General features: G+C 39.7%; 1 protein-coding gene across 1 annotated transcript in view; it reads right to left on the bottom strand.

Annotated features, from left to right (window-relative positions):
* The window catches only part of DNAH11 (dynein axonemal heavy chain 11), a 278,248-nt gene that overhangs the window by 30,557 nt on the left and 229,895 nt on the right, over positions 1–17,796 (bottom strand). The window contains exons 66-73 of the mRNA XM_026649417.2: positions 12,477–12,681; positions 10,892–11,056; positions 7,989–8,129; positions 7,119–7,289; positions 4,955–5,077; positions 4,239–4,432; positions 3,056–3,204; positions 1,938–2,065 (exon numbers count right to left, since the gene is read on the bottom strand). Coding sequence (XP_026505202.1) covers positions 1,938–2,065; positions 3,056–3,204; positions 4,239–4,432; positions 4,955–5,077; positions 7,119–7,289; positions 7,989–8,129; positions 10,892–11,056; positions 12,477–12,681 — 1,276 coding nt within the window. The remainder of the gene's footprint in view (positions 1–1,937; positions 2,066–3,055; positions 3,205–4,238; positions 4,433–4,954; positions 5,078–7,118; positions 7,290–7,988; positions 8,130–10,891; positions 11,057–12,476; positions 12,682–17,796) is intronic.

Below are 17,796 nucleotides of genomic sequence, written 5' to 3' on the forward strand. Positions count from 1 at the left end.
GAGGGACTGACTCTAGAGGCCTAGAAATACTGGTTTCAGGTAGAACCATTTTCGTGACGGGCACAGCCACGAGTGGTGGCTCAGAAATTACAGGATCTCATGCCTCCGTGGCTCTGCCCCAAGGCCAGCTGGAGAGAGAGAGAGAATCATGGACCAAATTGTCCTGGATCAGTTCCTAAAGATTGTCCCCTTGGAAGCCAACAGCTGGGTGAGACGCTTTCAGCTAGCCCGGGGAGCGGGGGAGAGAGAAGGGAGAAGCTGTTGAATGGGCAGAGGCCTTCTTTGAGGCCAAGGGAGACGAGCAGCCAGAGCAGGATGGTAAACTGAGGGGAAGCCAAAGGTGGTGGCCCAGGGAAGCTCTCAAAGGGAAAATTCTCAAATGGACAAAAATGGGGTAATATACAAGAGCTACAGGGGGCTGGGGTAGTCCCACAGTCTAGTGGAAGCCCTCAAGGTGGTGGCTGAGGGGGACCCTTTGTATGCTTCAGGTGTGACCAGCCTGGGCATATTAGACAAGAATGGTGTGTGATTTTCTAGGTTGTTAGACTACAAAAGCACCACGAGCTGAAGAGCTGAAAAGCACTATATTGCCAAAAGCTCCCGAGTCAGAGCAGGTGGGCCCGGGTGATCCTGTTGAAGGGGGAAGTGCTACACCTGGGGCTATAAAGGCCTGTTACAGGGCAGGAAGAGGCGGAGTGATTGGGACACACTGTGCCTGGGGAGAAGCCTTCACCTTTGTCACCTGAGGCTTCATTACCCCGCCCTCATTACCCCTGCTTCTAGGCCTGAGCCTGTGAGGTGCTGAGCACTCTCAAATTACATTGAAATCCACCACTTTTCAGCTCCTTCTCTCTCTGTTTTCTCAGATAATACCATTGCTTTACTTAGTAAGAACTATATTAATATTAGCTGAAAGGCACACCTCCTGGTAGATAAGCTTGAATAGCTCACCGGTAAAGCGAGTTGGAAAAAACAGTGAAAATGTTATAATTAAAATCTCAATTATTTTTTAAAAATATTTTCTCTGTTTCAGTACAGTACCTAGCACAATGTGGCCCTGACCTCAGTTGGGGCCTTTAGTCACTCCTATTATTTATTTTATTACAAGAACAGCTAAACAGCAGCTAATGTTTGCAGCAGATAATTAGGTTGACAAGCTGATGCAGTGCTGATGGTGTAAAAATAGAATTGGAAGGAATAATATGGCTCCCCTAATATCTTTTATTGGCAAGGTCTGGAACCAACACTTCCAGTAGTGTTTCAGGACAATGTGACCATTACATATATTAGCACACTATACAATATAATGTAAAACTGCTGGTCACAGCACCTTGCGTTAGTGACACTAACACTCCCAGTGCTCCTGTCAACTTCTGTGGCTGCACCAAGAATGATAGTTCACCAGGGCATTGTAAAGAGCTTTTTGTTTGTTGCAGAGAGTGGATTCTCAATTCACACAATGCTAGCCAAAGCTGCTACTGCTATCTCTGAAGAGCAGCACTCCAGTGCTGATTATACAGCTTCCCAAGGGCTAGCCATTCTAATTTTATTAGACGACTCCATTATGGCCTACTCAATGGAACAAGAGTTCTTAATTATGTAGGAGAAGAGTGTTCCTGAGGACATAATCATGCCTAGCCATAGGGAGCCTTCTTGTATTATCTCTCCTGGCCCCACTGGGAATACAAAGGTAGTGCTTGTAAATGTGAGAGTAAAGGCAGAATGCCATGAACACTCAATATATGTGAACATTTACCTTGCTGTTTGCAAAGGCAAAAGAAAAACAAAACAAAATGTTTTGTTTGTAGCCTTTTTGAATTCCACAGAAAGTTGTTCCTTGTTGGACAATCCTTACCTTGCAGTCACTTCACTAGCAAACACAGCCATTCACCTAACTGAGTGCACCAATATCATCTATTGTGCTGTTTAACACTTACTTGGAGAATGACCCAATGCCCATGTGTGGCAGCCTCCTCTAGTGCCTCTTCTGCCACCATCTCTTGACCTTGTCCTAAAGAGATATTATGGAATTTTCCAGAGTCGATAGTAAACCCAAGTTTTTTGCCTATAAGGGAAGTGACGAGGGTAGGAATCGAACAGAGCAGAAAGGGGAAAAAATGATAACATCTCATTAATTTCACTATCACTGGTGCAATATATATTAGTTCTTCTGAAGCACTTCACTAAACCCTTACAATTTCAACAAGCAAAATTGCGAGCTCTCAACAGCAGCCTTATTGCTGGTATTAGAAAAAGCCTGCAGAAATCTGTTCCCTTGGTTTTAAGATAATGAACCTTTTGACATTTTGATAGATGTTAGGCATTGTTACTGAGCTTTAGAAACTCTTACAGGGGGTACAAAGCAATTCCCTTATAAAAAAGGAGCAACATGTGGTAGATATCACATCAGTTTTTTAACTGATTGGTTCAGTGGGTAAATGCACAAGCCTCTCACCTTGTGAGGCCTGAGTTTAAATTGAGCACAGTCAGGTCACAGCTGTATTAACCTGGTATTCTCAGTGGAGTCTGTGGGGAATAGTAATCCTAAGTATAAAGCGACAGTGCTTTACACAATTGAATATAGTTTGTATAATGACCATTATTTAGTCACAGGGGGCACAAGATTACATGAGCATGGAGAAAATTGCCCTCTGGCCCTCATCTAGTCAAAAGGTAGAAAACAGTACAAAAGAAACTTGCATTATGCCAAGCAGAGGAATGTTCAGTCTAAAAATTTCTTCATACTATAGTGCTAATAGCCTTGCACTTTTCATCCACTCCATTTACCACAAATAGGTGGGGGGTGGGGAAACTTTACAACTTAACTCTTTTGTTAAAAATAAACCCAGTCCAACTTTGTCATATTAATTTCTATTCTTTTATGAGGACACATTGTTTTGGTTTTGTTTAAGATTTTAAAATTTAGGACCCAATCCTGCTCCCTTTAAACCAAAGCCCAAAGTCCCATTGTCTTCAATGCCCAGCAGGATTGGGCCTATAGATATTTACTCTCCTTCTCCTGTGCAAGCACAACTCCTATTGAAAACAGGCTCACCAAGTGTCTCCAAATCTTTAAGAGGGTCTACTCCAGGGGAGAGGATGAAAAACACTGGAGTGGCTGGACTGCTCTCTTCATATGATTTTGCTAAGTCCATCCTGGTGCTCTCCACGTACTTGGAACCTAGTTTTTCCTCCACAAAGTTTCTATATAAATATAAAGTATAAACTGAAGACACCAAGAATATCCACAATTACAGACTTGGGACCTGCATTCTTCTCAGACTACATAACCTGCTGCTCCTAGGCTAGCAGCAGTTTTCTTTAATGAAAGTGTCAGGGAAGCAAGCTAAGGGAGGGAAGGGCAGCCAGGTGGTAAAGAGGGTACAGAAAAATCTGGCATATGTCTGTTCAGGAAAGGGGACAATGACTATGTGATAGAAAGGACAGGTAGGCACAGCAAGTAATCAGTAAGGGAATGCTTCTTCCTAGGAAGGGGTGAGCACTGGTTGCATACAGGGGTGCTGGAACAATTTGTATAGTGGGGGTGCTGAAAGCCACTGAGCAAAACTTCAAACCCAGTATATAATGGAAACCACTTCAAGCCAGGGGGTGCTGCCACAGCCGCAGCACCCCTAGTTCCAGCACCTATGGTAGCATAGCTGGTAGGGTTTGGGCAGTTGGGTGAAAGGTACTATTCTTTGGGAGGCAAGGGATTTAAAAAAACCTCAGAGGTTTTGGATAAGTATACAAGGCTGAAATTTTTTGAGGATCACAGATTTTTAAAGAAGAGTGAGATGGAGAATTACCATCCCATGAATCTATCTGCTATCCCTAGAAAAAGAATGAATATTAAGAGAGAAATATGACTAAAAAGTGGGCAGTCAGGAGCATAGATTTTTAAAAAGAATTATAAATGAGGCCCCTCCTTGTGGCTCAGGGCACATGTATAGAATCGAATAAAATCACCAATCTATAAATCTATAAATAAGTAAGCCAATTCCCTATAAACAGTCAACCACCCCCATCTGATCCCACCACCTTCTCACAAATACCTGAAAAAGAATAGATAGGCCTTGTACTATTGCCACAAAGGCCAATAATCAATCTCAGGCTCTGACTGACCAGATAGCTTGTAAATTAGATTCCCATAATTGAAAAGTTCAGCACAGCGGGCTACACATCCAATAAGCCATCTTCACGTGTGGTTCCATGGATACACACAATGTCAAAGATCGTACCTAAGAGCATAGGTCATTCTATCTGGGCGCAGTGCCCTCAAGATGATAAGTTTCTGAAGAGAGCTTTTGTTTTTCCATTCCTGTGGGAACTTTTCCTTTTCTGGGCATTCTGAGTCCACCCATTTCTTCCATCTTTTAGGAGACCCTTCGATATCTCTGTCTAACCCTCGGAACTCATCCATTAGAGCAATGGCCTGGAACACACCAAACGGGTGATATGCCCATGACGTATAGTTGGGGTGATAATGGAATACATTTTACTAATAATATTTACTAGTAATATTATTTGACACCTATGACCTAATTTAAAGCACAATTTATACTTACAGCCTATATGAATAAATGTTTTTTGTAAAAGATTACTCCATTTTATATCTCCATACAATCTGTTTACAGTTAAATACCCAGCTACCACACACTGTAACACATAAGATTAGTTTTCCTCTGGGAGTAAGAAGCTGTGTGAAGATTAGAATTACGTTTCTGGAGGAATGCAGAGATTATAGAAAATCAGCATTTCCACATGAAATAAATATATGATTTTATCATCTCAGGGAAAAAAAATTAAAATGCAAGGACAACTCATTCAACAGCACTGCAAGTTTTAAAATTTACTATGGAATATATGACTTTATCTGACATTATCTAGCTCTAGGAGGTCTCCAGAAACAACATGAAATAAAATTTAAAACTGAAAAGCAATTCTCCAAACGTACCCTAATGGCACTCCATGACTGAGGAGTTAAAAAGTCAACAGGGCTCTTGTGAGTGTGTTCGACTGTGAATCGAAGCAGGAAATCCAATTCAAGGAGTTCTATCTCTTTACTTCTCAGCAGAATCTTGACAGCATACAAAATTGAAAAAGGTCATCAGGTTTACTTGGCAGTCACTTGTGACTTAAAACATTTACCACTCAACAGACATTATTGAATAGGCAGCATAAAGCACTGAAAATTCTGGTGACAATCTTCTGTAGCTCCAATAGAAGAATTTAGCTTTAGCCAATTATTTTAAAGTAATGACTAGAAATATATTATAAAAGAAGAAATGGAGTGAGATCAATTCCTAGACCTTCATTATTCACAAAGCTAATAGATTACATTTTCAAACTTAGCACTACATTTGTAGTACACACTGCAGAACTTGCCTCAGACTGTTAAACAGACACCAAAAAACCCCACCAACAACCTCTGAACTAAATAATTTTGAAGAAGTTAAAATTGTCATTATGCTCTATGCTAGCAGGAGCACCCAAGTCCTTTAAAAATCGCTAGATTACAATAATAGCTATGATTTATGATTCTTAACTAGAGTAAAAAGAGTTGCTATATGAAAAAAACAAATTTAAAACCATAGTCCTTAAAGATCAGAGTTATTCTGGGCTTCGATTGTACAGGATTTTTTTTTTTTTTAATAGCACTACTCAAGTGGCTAAGGAAATCTGAGTTCCATACAATTCCCTACATTTGTCCTCCACCCCCTTTAAACACATACTGAGGGACAAGAAGTTCACACTTGTCAGTGTCATTGTTCTAGGCTCTCTTCAGACTCAGGGAGACCACAATGACTCACATTTGGAATGTTTTTTTGCAATGAGAAGGGGTGGCAACTTTTTTTTTTTTTTTAAATGAAAGCTTAAGAATCTGCAGAAGTTAAACACGTCAGGAATACCACAAAACTATATCAGGGGAGACAAATCTAGCCCATAGGTTGAATGTACAATAAAAATCTTCAGTTCAAATGTGTCTTTTTAACTAAATGCCTACCACCACTATCTGTGTTGTCTCTCATCCCCTTGCACACTGTGAAGAATGGGAATTAAAGCGTATGCTCAAATAAATTTGTTAGTCTCTAAGGTGCCATAAGGACTCCTCACTGTTTTTGCTGATACAGACTAACACAGCTACCACTCTGAAACCGATCTCTATCCTGAGAGTTAATTCTAGCTGGAGTTCTACCCAGCTACCCAGGAATCCAGCAATGACTAATTCAATTTCTTAGTGCTCAGATGGACAATACAGTGAATCCACTGTTGGAAGACTACCTCCTATCACCTCTGGAGAAATGCATCAGAAATATTCATAGATTCATAGACTCATAGATTCTAGGACTGGAAGGGACCTCGAGAGGTCATCGAGTCCAGTCCCCTGCCCGCATGGCAGGACCAAATACTGTCTAGACCATCCCTGATAGACATTTATCTAACCTACTCTTAAATATCTCCAGAGATGGAGATTCCACAACCTCCCTAGGCAATTTATTCCAGTGTTTAACCAGGTTCAGGAGACCTTCTCAAAACCTCAGGCCTTCAGGCAGGAACTCTTGAACAAAGGAACTTTGAAATGGCTAAAAGACAGCCTGTGACATGCGTGCTGACCGGGGGACCAGATTGTCAGAAAGGCAAACGATGTAGGGGGTGTAATCTGTCTCACCCAGCCCCAAGATCAGGGGCTGATGGGTCAAGTAGGACCTACTTATTATTTACTTGTATCCTACCTGGCCTGAATCTTTATATATAATCTCAGCCCAAAATCAAAAGATATTTTTATTACTTGGAGAATCTCTGCTATAAGTGCCAAACTCTACACAACTGTACCTAGGGAACTGCAAGCAGCACTGCCATAATTTTCATCCCTACAATGTATGCAGAGGAGTATAAGAACATTTTTAAATGCTCAAAGAAAATAAAGACGTACATAAAATACCTGTGGAAGTTAATAATATTATTTATATTGCAGTAGCATCCACAGTATGTTAGGTGCTGTACAACCACAGGAAGATATGATGTATCCTCCGACACTGATATTTTCTTGTAAATAAGAAATAGGTAAAATAAACCACACTCCCCACCACTACCGCCTGAAATTTTTCCCCCCTCACCTGAAAAGTTGTCTGGGCTAGGAAGGTGAGTTTATCCTTTTCAAAAAGTCCCTGACTGGTGTAAAGGAAGGCAGAGTATGTAATAGCTTCTATCAGGTTGGTGATGTGCCCCTGCAGATCCTCTGATGCTTCAGCCCGATCAATTGCTTTATGAAAGACTGTGTTGAAGGCCTAATGAGATGTAGGATCACATTGTTTTTAAAAGGATTTTTGTTTGTTTGTTTGTTTTAAGAGCAATTTAATAGATCTCCAATGTAAGGCTTTTCGAAGTAAGTGCCTGAGCAGTACAAGATGGAGACACTGCACAAGATCATCCCCCTCCCCCCGAAAGAGTAGGCTTGGAGAAAGTTTTCTCCAAGGGGGGAGAAGGGGTTGGGGATCACAAATGACAACATTTTTCAGTCTACTCATTTAACTCAGGAGCAAACAACATATGTTGACTGACTCCACCAATTTTTCCCACCCACTGGACATCCTAAAACCAATACATTCCCTCAAAGTGAAAAGGCTGGTGGTTTCAAGGAAGGAGACTTTCTGTCCTCAGCCAGTCACTTTTAGTATATTTATTGTAATACATTGTTTAGTGAATGCTTCAAATCTCTCTATTCACTTGGCCTTGCAGGAAGATTTAACAAAAATAAGGTAAGCATTACTCACATAATCAGAATGTAAACATCTGACAAAAGAGAGATTATTGGGAAGTTCAATATTGTGAGGAATTGGTGGGAAAATGCACAACCCTCACTCTCACACACAAGCACCCCTTACGTAGCAAATATTAATAGCTGATACAAATATAAACGGTTGCTAATTGCTGTAATCAACCCCCCATGCTTGGTCTTTTGTATCACACCAGAAATAAAGCTTTACCTTCAGTGAGAACTGATAGATGGGGTTAATTTTGCCCAGGTCATTAACAACAAAGTAAAGAAGAGACGCTCTCAAAGCCGCTGGTCTGTAATGCTCTCGGGCCTCGTTAATTTTAACTTCATTTTCTTTTGCTTCAGCTACCTGTAGGATGATAGTTACCTAGTTCATTTTTAAATCTATCATAACTATCACACTGATCTGAATAATTAAGGGCTGATCTAAAGTGAAAAGTTACATTGGCATAGCTACGTCTCTCAGGAGTGTGAAAAATCCATACCCCTAAGAGACATAGTTAAGCCGACCTAACCCCTGGTGTAGACAGTGCTAAGTCAACAGAAGAATTCTTCCATCAATCTAGTTATCACCTCTTGGGGAGGTGGATTACCACCCCTCCTTCCCCATCACTGTAGTGTTTACACTGAAGTGCTACAGCTGTGCAGCTGTAGCATTTTAAGTGCAGACATAGCCTAAGTCACACATATGTAACTGACAAATTCTTAACATTGCAAAGTGAGAAACGCAACATGGATACAGCTGACATATTTGAAACAAACTGTTTGGCACAGGTAGAATTAAATTGGTCACCCCGCTCCAGGCTTGCTGGCTAGAAATCAGAGTTGATTTGATCTTCTTTACTATACATTACTATAATTTTAAAACAGCAGTTTAAGAGAAGTTATTATGTCAGTGGTTTGAGTTTTATATTTGTTTTCTTGATGCAGAAAGGTTGGTTGCATGACAACACTATAAACTTACCTTTATTTTATTAAGGAACTTATTAATCAAGCCCATCATCATGCTAGAAGTCTAAGTACTAAGGTGGGTGAACTTGAGTGCCTGGTATTAAATGAGGATATTGATATAATATGCAACACAGAAACTTGGTGGCTTGATGATAATCAATAGGATATGGTAATACCAGGGTACAAAATATATAAGGAATGAAGAGTGGCATTATATGTGAAAGAAAGAATAGAGTCAAATAAATCTTAAATGAATCAAATTGTACCACAGAATCTCTATGGATAGAAATTCCATGCTTGAATAATAGGAATATAGCAGTAGGAAAATACTACCAACCACCTGACCAGGACAGTGATGGTGATTATGAAATGCTCTGGGAGTTTTCTATTTTTATAGCATCTCTAATAATAATGGGGGATTTCAACTATTCCCGTAATGAATGGGTACATGTCACCTCAGGACTGGAAGCAGAGATAAAGTTTCTTGACACCATAAGTGACTGCTTCTTGGGGCAGCTAATCCTGAAACTCACAAGGGGAGAGGCAATTCTTGATTTAGTCCTAAATGCAGCACAGGATCTGGTCCCAGAGATGAATATAGCTAAACTGCCTGGTAATAGCAACCATAGCGAGGTGGCAAAATTTGCAGATAATGCAAAATTACTCAAGATAATTAAGTCCCAAGCAGACTGTGAAGATTTGCAAAGGGATCTCACAAAACTGGGTGACTGGGCAACAAAATGACCAATGTAATTCAGCGTTGATAAGTGCAAAGTAATGCACATTGGAAAACATAATCCCAACTATACATATAAAATGATGGGATCTAAATTAGCTGTTACCATTCAAAAAAGAGATCTTGGAATTATTGTTTATAGTCCTCTGAAAACATCTGCTCAATATACAACAGCAGTCTAAAAAGCTAACTGAATGTTAGGAACCATTAGGAAAGGAATAGATGATAAGACAGAAAATATCATAATGCCACTATATAAATCCAAGGTACACCCTCACTTTGCATACTACATACAGTTCTGGTCACCCCATCTCAAAAAAAAAAATATTAGAATCGGAAAAGGTCCAGGGAAGGGCAACAAAAATTATTAAAGGTGTGGAACAGCTTCCATATGAGGAGAGACTAAAAAGACTGGGACTTGTTAGCTTGGAAAAGAGATGACTAACTGGGGATATGACAGAGGTCTATAAAATTGTGAATGGTGTGGAGAAAGAGAATAAGGAAGTGTTATTTACTTCTTCACATTGCACAAGAACCAGTGGTCACCCAATGAAATTAATGGGCAGCAAGTTTAAAACAAACAAAAGGAAGTACACAACGCACAACCTGTGGAACTCATTGCAAAGGGATGTTGTGAAGGCCAAAACTATAGCAGGGTTCAAAAAAGAATTAGATAAATTCATGGAGGATAGGTCCATCAATGGCAATTAGCCAAGATGGTCAGGGATGCAACCCCATGCTCTGGGTGTCCATAGCCTCTGATTGCCAGAAGCTGGGTGTGGGCGACAGGGGATGGATCACTTGACGATTGCCTGTTCTGTTCATTCCCTCCAAAACACCTGGCACTGGCCACTGTTGGAAGACAGGATACTGGATTAGATGGACCATTAGTCTGACCTAGTATGGCCGTTCTTATCATCTCTAGCTAGTCTGTTAATTAGTCTCAGAGGAGGCAAATAGTGAGAAAAATTACTTGAAAGCAGGTTTCTTAGATTTTGAAATGATTTTGGATTCAGCCACATTCACATCCCTTTGCATTTCCACGAGCTTTCATACATATAGACCTTCCATTCACTTAAATGTTAGGGAATGGCAGTTCTTTTTGAGAGTACCCATATTCATTTGTGACAAATATGTTTAATCACAATTCATGCCACTAGTGCTCATCCTGTTTATGAAGTTTCAGGCATGCAACCAGAAAGCAAAAATTATACCATGTGATTTATGTGACCAGTCGCATGCCACTAATATAGTCGTTGCATATAAAGCGTTTACCAAACAACTAAGCATGACAGCAACATTAAAACAAAGCAAAGTCTACTTGTGGATAATTCTAAAAACCCCTCATTTTAAAATATGAAATTAATCATTTGAATTTTACAGGTAACTTTTAAAACTAATAAAAGAACAGAAATTGTTACTGCCTTGTGCTCTATTTCTGCCGCTGTCGACTTCGTTGATTCAAGTTTCTCTACCAGTTCTGTGTCACCCAAGAAACTACCCTCAGCAGCTGACAGACGAAGCAAAAGATCATCCTCCAGGTGCTTCAGCTCAATCTTGAAATCATTCTGTTGCTTGGTCAGGAGAGACTAACAAAGGGAATGAAAAATTTAGACTTAAACAACAGCAGCAAAGGATGACCATTTGTTTTGCAGAATCTATGGCCTTTATTCTCCATTCTGTCACATCACTCTATTTCAGTTTTGTTTCTGAAAAAGAGATGGTATCTTCTATTCTAATGAAAAAGTATGTTACAATTATAGCAACCAGTCAGGAGGAAAGCATGGTCAAACATGAAAGCATGACACCAAGAACCTGGCTTGATTCTTGATTCTGCTCTAACCACCTTGTTCTGCTCAGGGTTGCATGAAGTGAGCAGGATCTGGTCATAACTGGCAAGTGGAGAATTCCCCGGCAGAGGAAATTCCCCTGTAAAGCTGATGGAGCCAACTCCTGCATTAGCCACTTCCCCCTCACCTCAGCATGCAGGCTAGGGCAGAGAAAGCATGGCAGAGGTCTGTTATGGTACCTTGATCATCCATTGGTTTATGATCCTTTAGGGGAATACCCAATGAGCATATGGTCCCTTACTGGGGGCACTCCACTGGACTATGACGCTGGCAGAAAATGACTCAGATGATCAGGGAAGCATAACTGCATCCCTGACAGCTGTCCCCACAACTCTGCCTCAAGCAGAGCTCAGATGCAAGGGAGAATCTGGCTCAGAAGTTTTCAGACTATGTTCCCAGCTCTGTTCCTTGAAAAGTAATTTAACAACTGTACCACAGTTTACTCTTCTATAAATGGGTAAAATAGTCTCAACTTCCTACTGGTGTTGTGAGGCTTGACTCATTTGAGTCTGCAAAGTGTTTCAAGATCTTTGGAAGAAATGTGCTATAGCAATATGAAGTACTTTTATTATTAATTTTTCACCTATATATTTTTAATCTTTCATTTAACATCCAGTAATCATACGACAAATCTAATCAAGACCCCTTTTCAACCATTTATACAAATATTTCTGTTCATAAATACTGTAAAATGTATTATTGCCATAAATACATTTTTGCATTGCACAAATAGCAAGAATAGATTCTTAGTACAATTAACCCAATGCCCTAGAGCCTACTAGTGCAGTCATATCCTCTTACAGGTTGGCATGAAATTTAGTTTGTGCTTATTGGCTCAAGACCATTGACTCACAAAATACACTGAACGGGGTTAATCCATTTCACCATTCACAGACATGGTGAAAATGGAAGAGCAGAAAGAAAAATAGGAATAAGATCATGATATATAAATTCTAGCATTACTTTATGTTAGAACCAAACTCCAAGACTTGCAGAGTTGAGAACTCAGTGGGATTCCAGGAAGTGCTTCACGCACCTCTCGGTATCTACTTGATATACAAGTTATTGACAATCACTGCTCAGTAGATTCAACTGGGTATATTAATGATGGCCTTAGACCCTGAGGAACAGCAACTGACTGGTCAAAAGGTGGTCTCACCTTAAGTTTTTCTAAGTCAGGTCTTTCAACACCAACAACCTCAGCCAACAGCTGGTCTTCTAGCCCATCCCTTGTGACAGTGAAATTAATAAGGGTGGTCTGAGCCTGTAATTCTGGCTGATAGTGAGGGTTAGCCAGCTTCGTGTGAAGGATCAGACGGAAATTCTTGTTGAACTCACATTCTTTGTCTTCAATCTTGATATACCTGACAATAGTTAACATGCAAAGTGATGGGAACAGTACTGAATAAAGCAATTCACAAATATCCTACATTACATAAGACCAGTACTGTACAACTTTAATGCCACAGAAAACAGACACAAACCAAATGCTCAGTACTTGCAGTTTGAGACACAACATGAGGATGATAAAATTCACCTAAAGCAAATGAAGTTTAGACTCTCACCCACCATTTCATCCTTTTCATTTCCATAGGTTCACTTGCTCATATAGCAGCATATACTTGTGGCTTATTGGCAATGAAACAGGTTGCAGTATAGAAGAGTTCACAGTTCAGAGGCAACCTTGTGCCCTTGCTCCTTACCATGAACTTGGACAAAGCTCTCAAATAATTCTTACTTGAACTGTGTGTGTTCTTACAATTGTTTTCTTTAGCATCTTTTAAATATTCTAGCTATAAAAGCTAACACAAAGAAATAAACAGAAATACATGGTTATGATAAACTGACAAATGACAGGAAGAGACAAAGTGCCGTCGAACGAGGAACAAAAGAGGATTTTGAAAGGTGGCCGACAAAATGTTTTGTTTAAAGCAAATTAATTACTAGGTCACATGCTGCACAGAGTGAGTGATTCTAAATTTATCTTTTATGCCACTTAAGATCCCTTAAGCAAGGCATTGCTTGCTGGCTCTGCCCTTACTATGATGTCCCAGCATGCACTATGCTGTGGTGCTACTGTTACTAGGAGACCTTACTAAAGCATCAAGATGAGACATGGAGATAAGATAACATTGACCTAGCCCTCTTATTTTATGGCATAGTTTTGAAAAACAAAAATTAATGTTCTGTAGTCTTTGGTCTCTTATTATTTTACCTCTTTTCCATAGCACCATGAAGTGGAAAAATACAAATGAGATTGAATAACAGGGAGGTGGTATCCTGCACACCGCAGCAATTAGCTCAGTCAAACTGCCGTTGAGCTTACAACTTTAGAGAATCAGAGGAAAAAAGGCCTCTAAATAATGGCAGATGGTGAACCTGGTTGGCCTGCAAAAAGCATATTAACTCTAGCCAAACTTTTGAAACCTGGCAGCATGAAGTTAGGTTCCTAAATTCTTATTTAGGCACCTGTATATAAATGGCCTGGATTTTAAAAGAAAATTAACCAAATCCTATATAAAACCGTACTAAAAAGGATCCAGCATCCAGTTTATCATTTTTTGGGTGGGATTTAATACCTAAGGATAAAATTCACTTCTCAGGTCAGCAAGGCAGATTTCAGCTCTGATACCGTGTTCTTGCAACACATTGCGAGGGAGGCAAAGGGGATAGCTCAGTGGTTTGAGCATTAGCCTACTAAACCCAGGGTTGTGAGTTCAATCTTTAAGGGGGCCATTTAGGGAACTGGGGTAAAAATCTGTCTGGGGATTAGTCCTGCTTTGAGCAGGGGGTTGGACTAGATGACCTCCTGAGGTCCCTTCCAACCCTATGATTCTATGATATATGTTAGGCTCCTAATGTGGAATTCTAAACTGATACCAAGAGCAAAACATCAGACCTGAGCACAACTAAGAGGGTAATTTTGACCTCAGCGCAACATACATATATACGGGTGTTGGAACCAGGTCTCTGACAGAGGAGTACATCAGTTAGCTTTGTCAGTGTGGAAACTATCAAGGGAACAATACTACTTTACAGAAATGAAAGGAAGTCTGGCTGTTAAATGAGCCCTGGACTCTTGTATAGAAGTATTATTTTATGAGTTCTCAATTCACAGAAGTAATAAATTATCAATTTGTGTGGTTATCGTCTATGAAAGGCAAAAACTACATAATGACTCAGTAGGTTTTATAACTGCAGCTATGCTCACTTTTTTGTTAGTCGCAGATTTGGGAAAAATAAATGTTTTGTTATTGCGCTTTCATGGTTCAAAGAATATGAGCAACAATGATGTTAACCAGAGGGGCGGGAAAACACCCAACAGAATCATTTCATTGTTTCCATGAATTGTATCTATCTAGAAATTAATTCTGGAGTATGAAATAATATAATGTGTGTAAGCGCTATGAGTGGAATTCTGAATGGAGAGGTAGTACAAGAGTTGGCTCTACAGGAATTACTACAAAGGATTACTTTTGGTAATTCCTTCACTTATAGTCTTTTCATCTCCCATCCTACCAACTGAGACAATCAGAACAGACTGCATTAAGTCTCCCTCTGCCAGGGAACATGGCAGAAGACCTTGCAAACAAGCTTTATATATAAGCTGCGGAACCTCCACTTCCTTCTAGTTAGAGACTTTCAGAGAAAAATTAAACAATGATAGATCACCCCCACTTTTCTAGTAGAAATTACCACAGCCCAAAGGGCTACCTCAAAATAAAGTGAGAGTACATGTCCCAGAGGTTAATCCTAAAGCACCTGTAACACCAAGAAAATAGCGAGGTCTTTGCAACAATGTTTTGTTGGTGGTGGTGTTTTGTTTTGTTTTAAGAATCTTGCAATGTAAGGATGGGAACTAAACTCCTGTCTTCTGATGGGTCTATGAACAATGGATATAGCTGATGAGTAGGCACAAAAGCCAACATTTTCAGAAATAGGAGCTTCAAGTTAGGTGCCTAAATCTATAATTGTGTACCTAAATAAGTGACTTGATTTTCAAAAATACCAAGGAGCTCTCTCTCATCAGCTTCAACTTTTCTGCTGCTCGCTACTCAGCAACTTCAGAGAAGCCTTAATCTAAAAAGCAGTTTCAGTCAGTTACATGCATTAGTTTGAGGCACCAGAGGTGGACAAAAGGAATTAATCATTGGGAGAATAGATATGGAATAAGGGGAGTTTCCAGGGCCAGCTCAGTATGAGATTGATTAGGTTTGAGAACACAGAGACCACCAAGAGAGCCAACGAAATCATCTCTGTTCTGTCTCTCTCTCTTAGGACCTGACACCCAAAGCAACACCCCATTTTTTCTTCCAATCCCAGGTGAAAGGAATGAATGGCTCCTGCATCAAAGGACCAAGAATAGAGAAAGTTTTGATGACATACTCAAAGAGAGCCACTTTATGGAAGGCAATCCCCTGCGTTGGAAGATACTCTGAACGATCTGGAGGCTGAAACTTCACATCCTGAGGATTAATTACCATGGCTGAACCAATCTACCAAAGGAACAGCTCTTCCCTTGCAGGTAAGTTGTCTGGGAGAAAAGGCAGGATAACACCCAAGACCCTAGGAGAAGAGACTTGCTGAGGAGGAAGTCTTGAGTGGATGAATGCAGTCACTCATGTTGTTCCCACTGCAGTCACTCATGTTGTATGAGAAGATTATATATATGAGGTTCTCTAAAACTGAGAATTTTGACAGCAGTCTTCATTGTATGAAAAAAGGTGAGAATCCCCGATCCATCTTGAAAGTTGAACAACAGCTTTTTTAGTAAATAGTTTGACTACTTAAAATTAAAAGATTTGTATTTCATAGATTTATAGTGTTTAAGGCCAGAAGGGACCATTAGATCATCTAGTCTGACCTCCTGTATAATTTCAAGATGGATAGTTCCCGTTAAAGAACTGTGCCTCTAAATGGTATAAAATACATCAGACTCCTACTACTACTGCTTTCAGAGTGCCCCAGACAAGATGAAGAGAGGCGGTAGACAGATTTTTGGACAAGAAAGCAAGAGAAACAATATTTTCCTACTTTGAGGGGGAAGGTGGGGAGGGGACCACCTTTCAATTGACTTATAAAAAGCTTTATTTCAAGCCCTGCTGTTTAAATTAAAAGCTTCTGCCTCACACTTGTGAAGTCCAGCAACCAATGCAGAGAGCAAAGCTGAACTAATCAGATGCAGACTGAAGCTGTTACTTAGCAATCTCAGCAGGCAGACTGTACAAGTTGGTCAAACTAGTTTTGTGGAAAAAAATTGTGCCTGAAAGTTGCACAGCTGGCAAAACATTCAAGGAAATGAAAGCTATTCCTGAATAGAAATTGAGTTAATTGTCGTGCTGTTTCCTAAAGAATATATAACAGTCATGTCTCGCATGCATGGACACAATGTTATCAGACTAATGCTGCAACTATATGCACAATCAAACCTGAAAACATCTCAAAGTACAATTTGTACTTCATAATACCCCAATCCTTTTTGTGAAAAGGAGATCACAATCCAGTACATACTCCCTGTTAAGGTGTTTGTTAGGCAGCAAATACATTTGCACGGCCAACATTTTAAAGCGTAGGTGCCTAAAGATAGTAAGCCTGGTTTTCAAAGATGCCAAATACCCACCGTTCCCACTGCAGTCACTCATGTTGTATGAGAAGATTATATATATGAGGTTCTCTAAAACTGAGAATTTTGACAGCAGTCTTCATTCAGAAACAATACCATAAATTGGTATTATGGTATGTTCATTATAGAGTGACTGTACAGGATTTAAGCTCAAGAATAACCTCAGTTAACTATGGGGGAATATAATTTTATGAAGTTGCTTCACAAATCAGCAAGTTTTTAAATATGTAAGCTAATAAATTTGCTTTGGAAGGAGACTACAAGTTGATATATCTTCCCAGCTATGCTTTCTGTCGATTGATATCATAAGACATATTTTACTTAAAATTAGGATTGTCTGAAGCTCAGTGGATTTAATTATTTCTAATTATCCAGCTGTTGTCAGTATGTGGCCATTTTATGACAGTGGTATCTACTGTGTGGGTCAGGTTCAACTGTATATCTTTTCAAACACAGAATTAATGTACTATTGATGAAACCATTACTAGAACCAAATTAAAGTCTAGGCTGATGTATTGGTCTGCAGGGAGCTGTCAGACATGAAAGGAGTAATTAGTATTCATTACTTCATACTCTACAACATTCCAATTATTAATGAACTTCAACTGTTGGACTGCACCATATCTATCACAAACATCTTTCTAGTCTTTCTTTATTAGGAGGAAAAAACAAATGCCTGACAAAACTACTAAAAAACAGAATGCTGAAAACTTTGCTTGTTTGCTAGGGGAGGTCTGCATAGTTCCACTGCCGCAGGAGGTAAACATGGCACATCTTCCATGATTCATTGTGTGTAATGTCTTTGAAATGTTAACTGGATGACCTTTTATTCATTCCTGCAAAGAACACTTAAACA

The sequence above is a fragment of the Terrapene carolina genome, unplaced genomic scaffold, assembly GCF_002925995.2.
Source record: "Terrapene carolina triunguis isolate 2854851 unplaced genomic scaffold, T_m_triunguis-2.0 Scaffold84, whole genome shotgun sequence".
NCBI lineage: Eukaryota > Metazoa > Chordata > Testudines > Emydidae > Terrapene > Terrapene triunguis.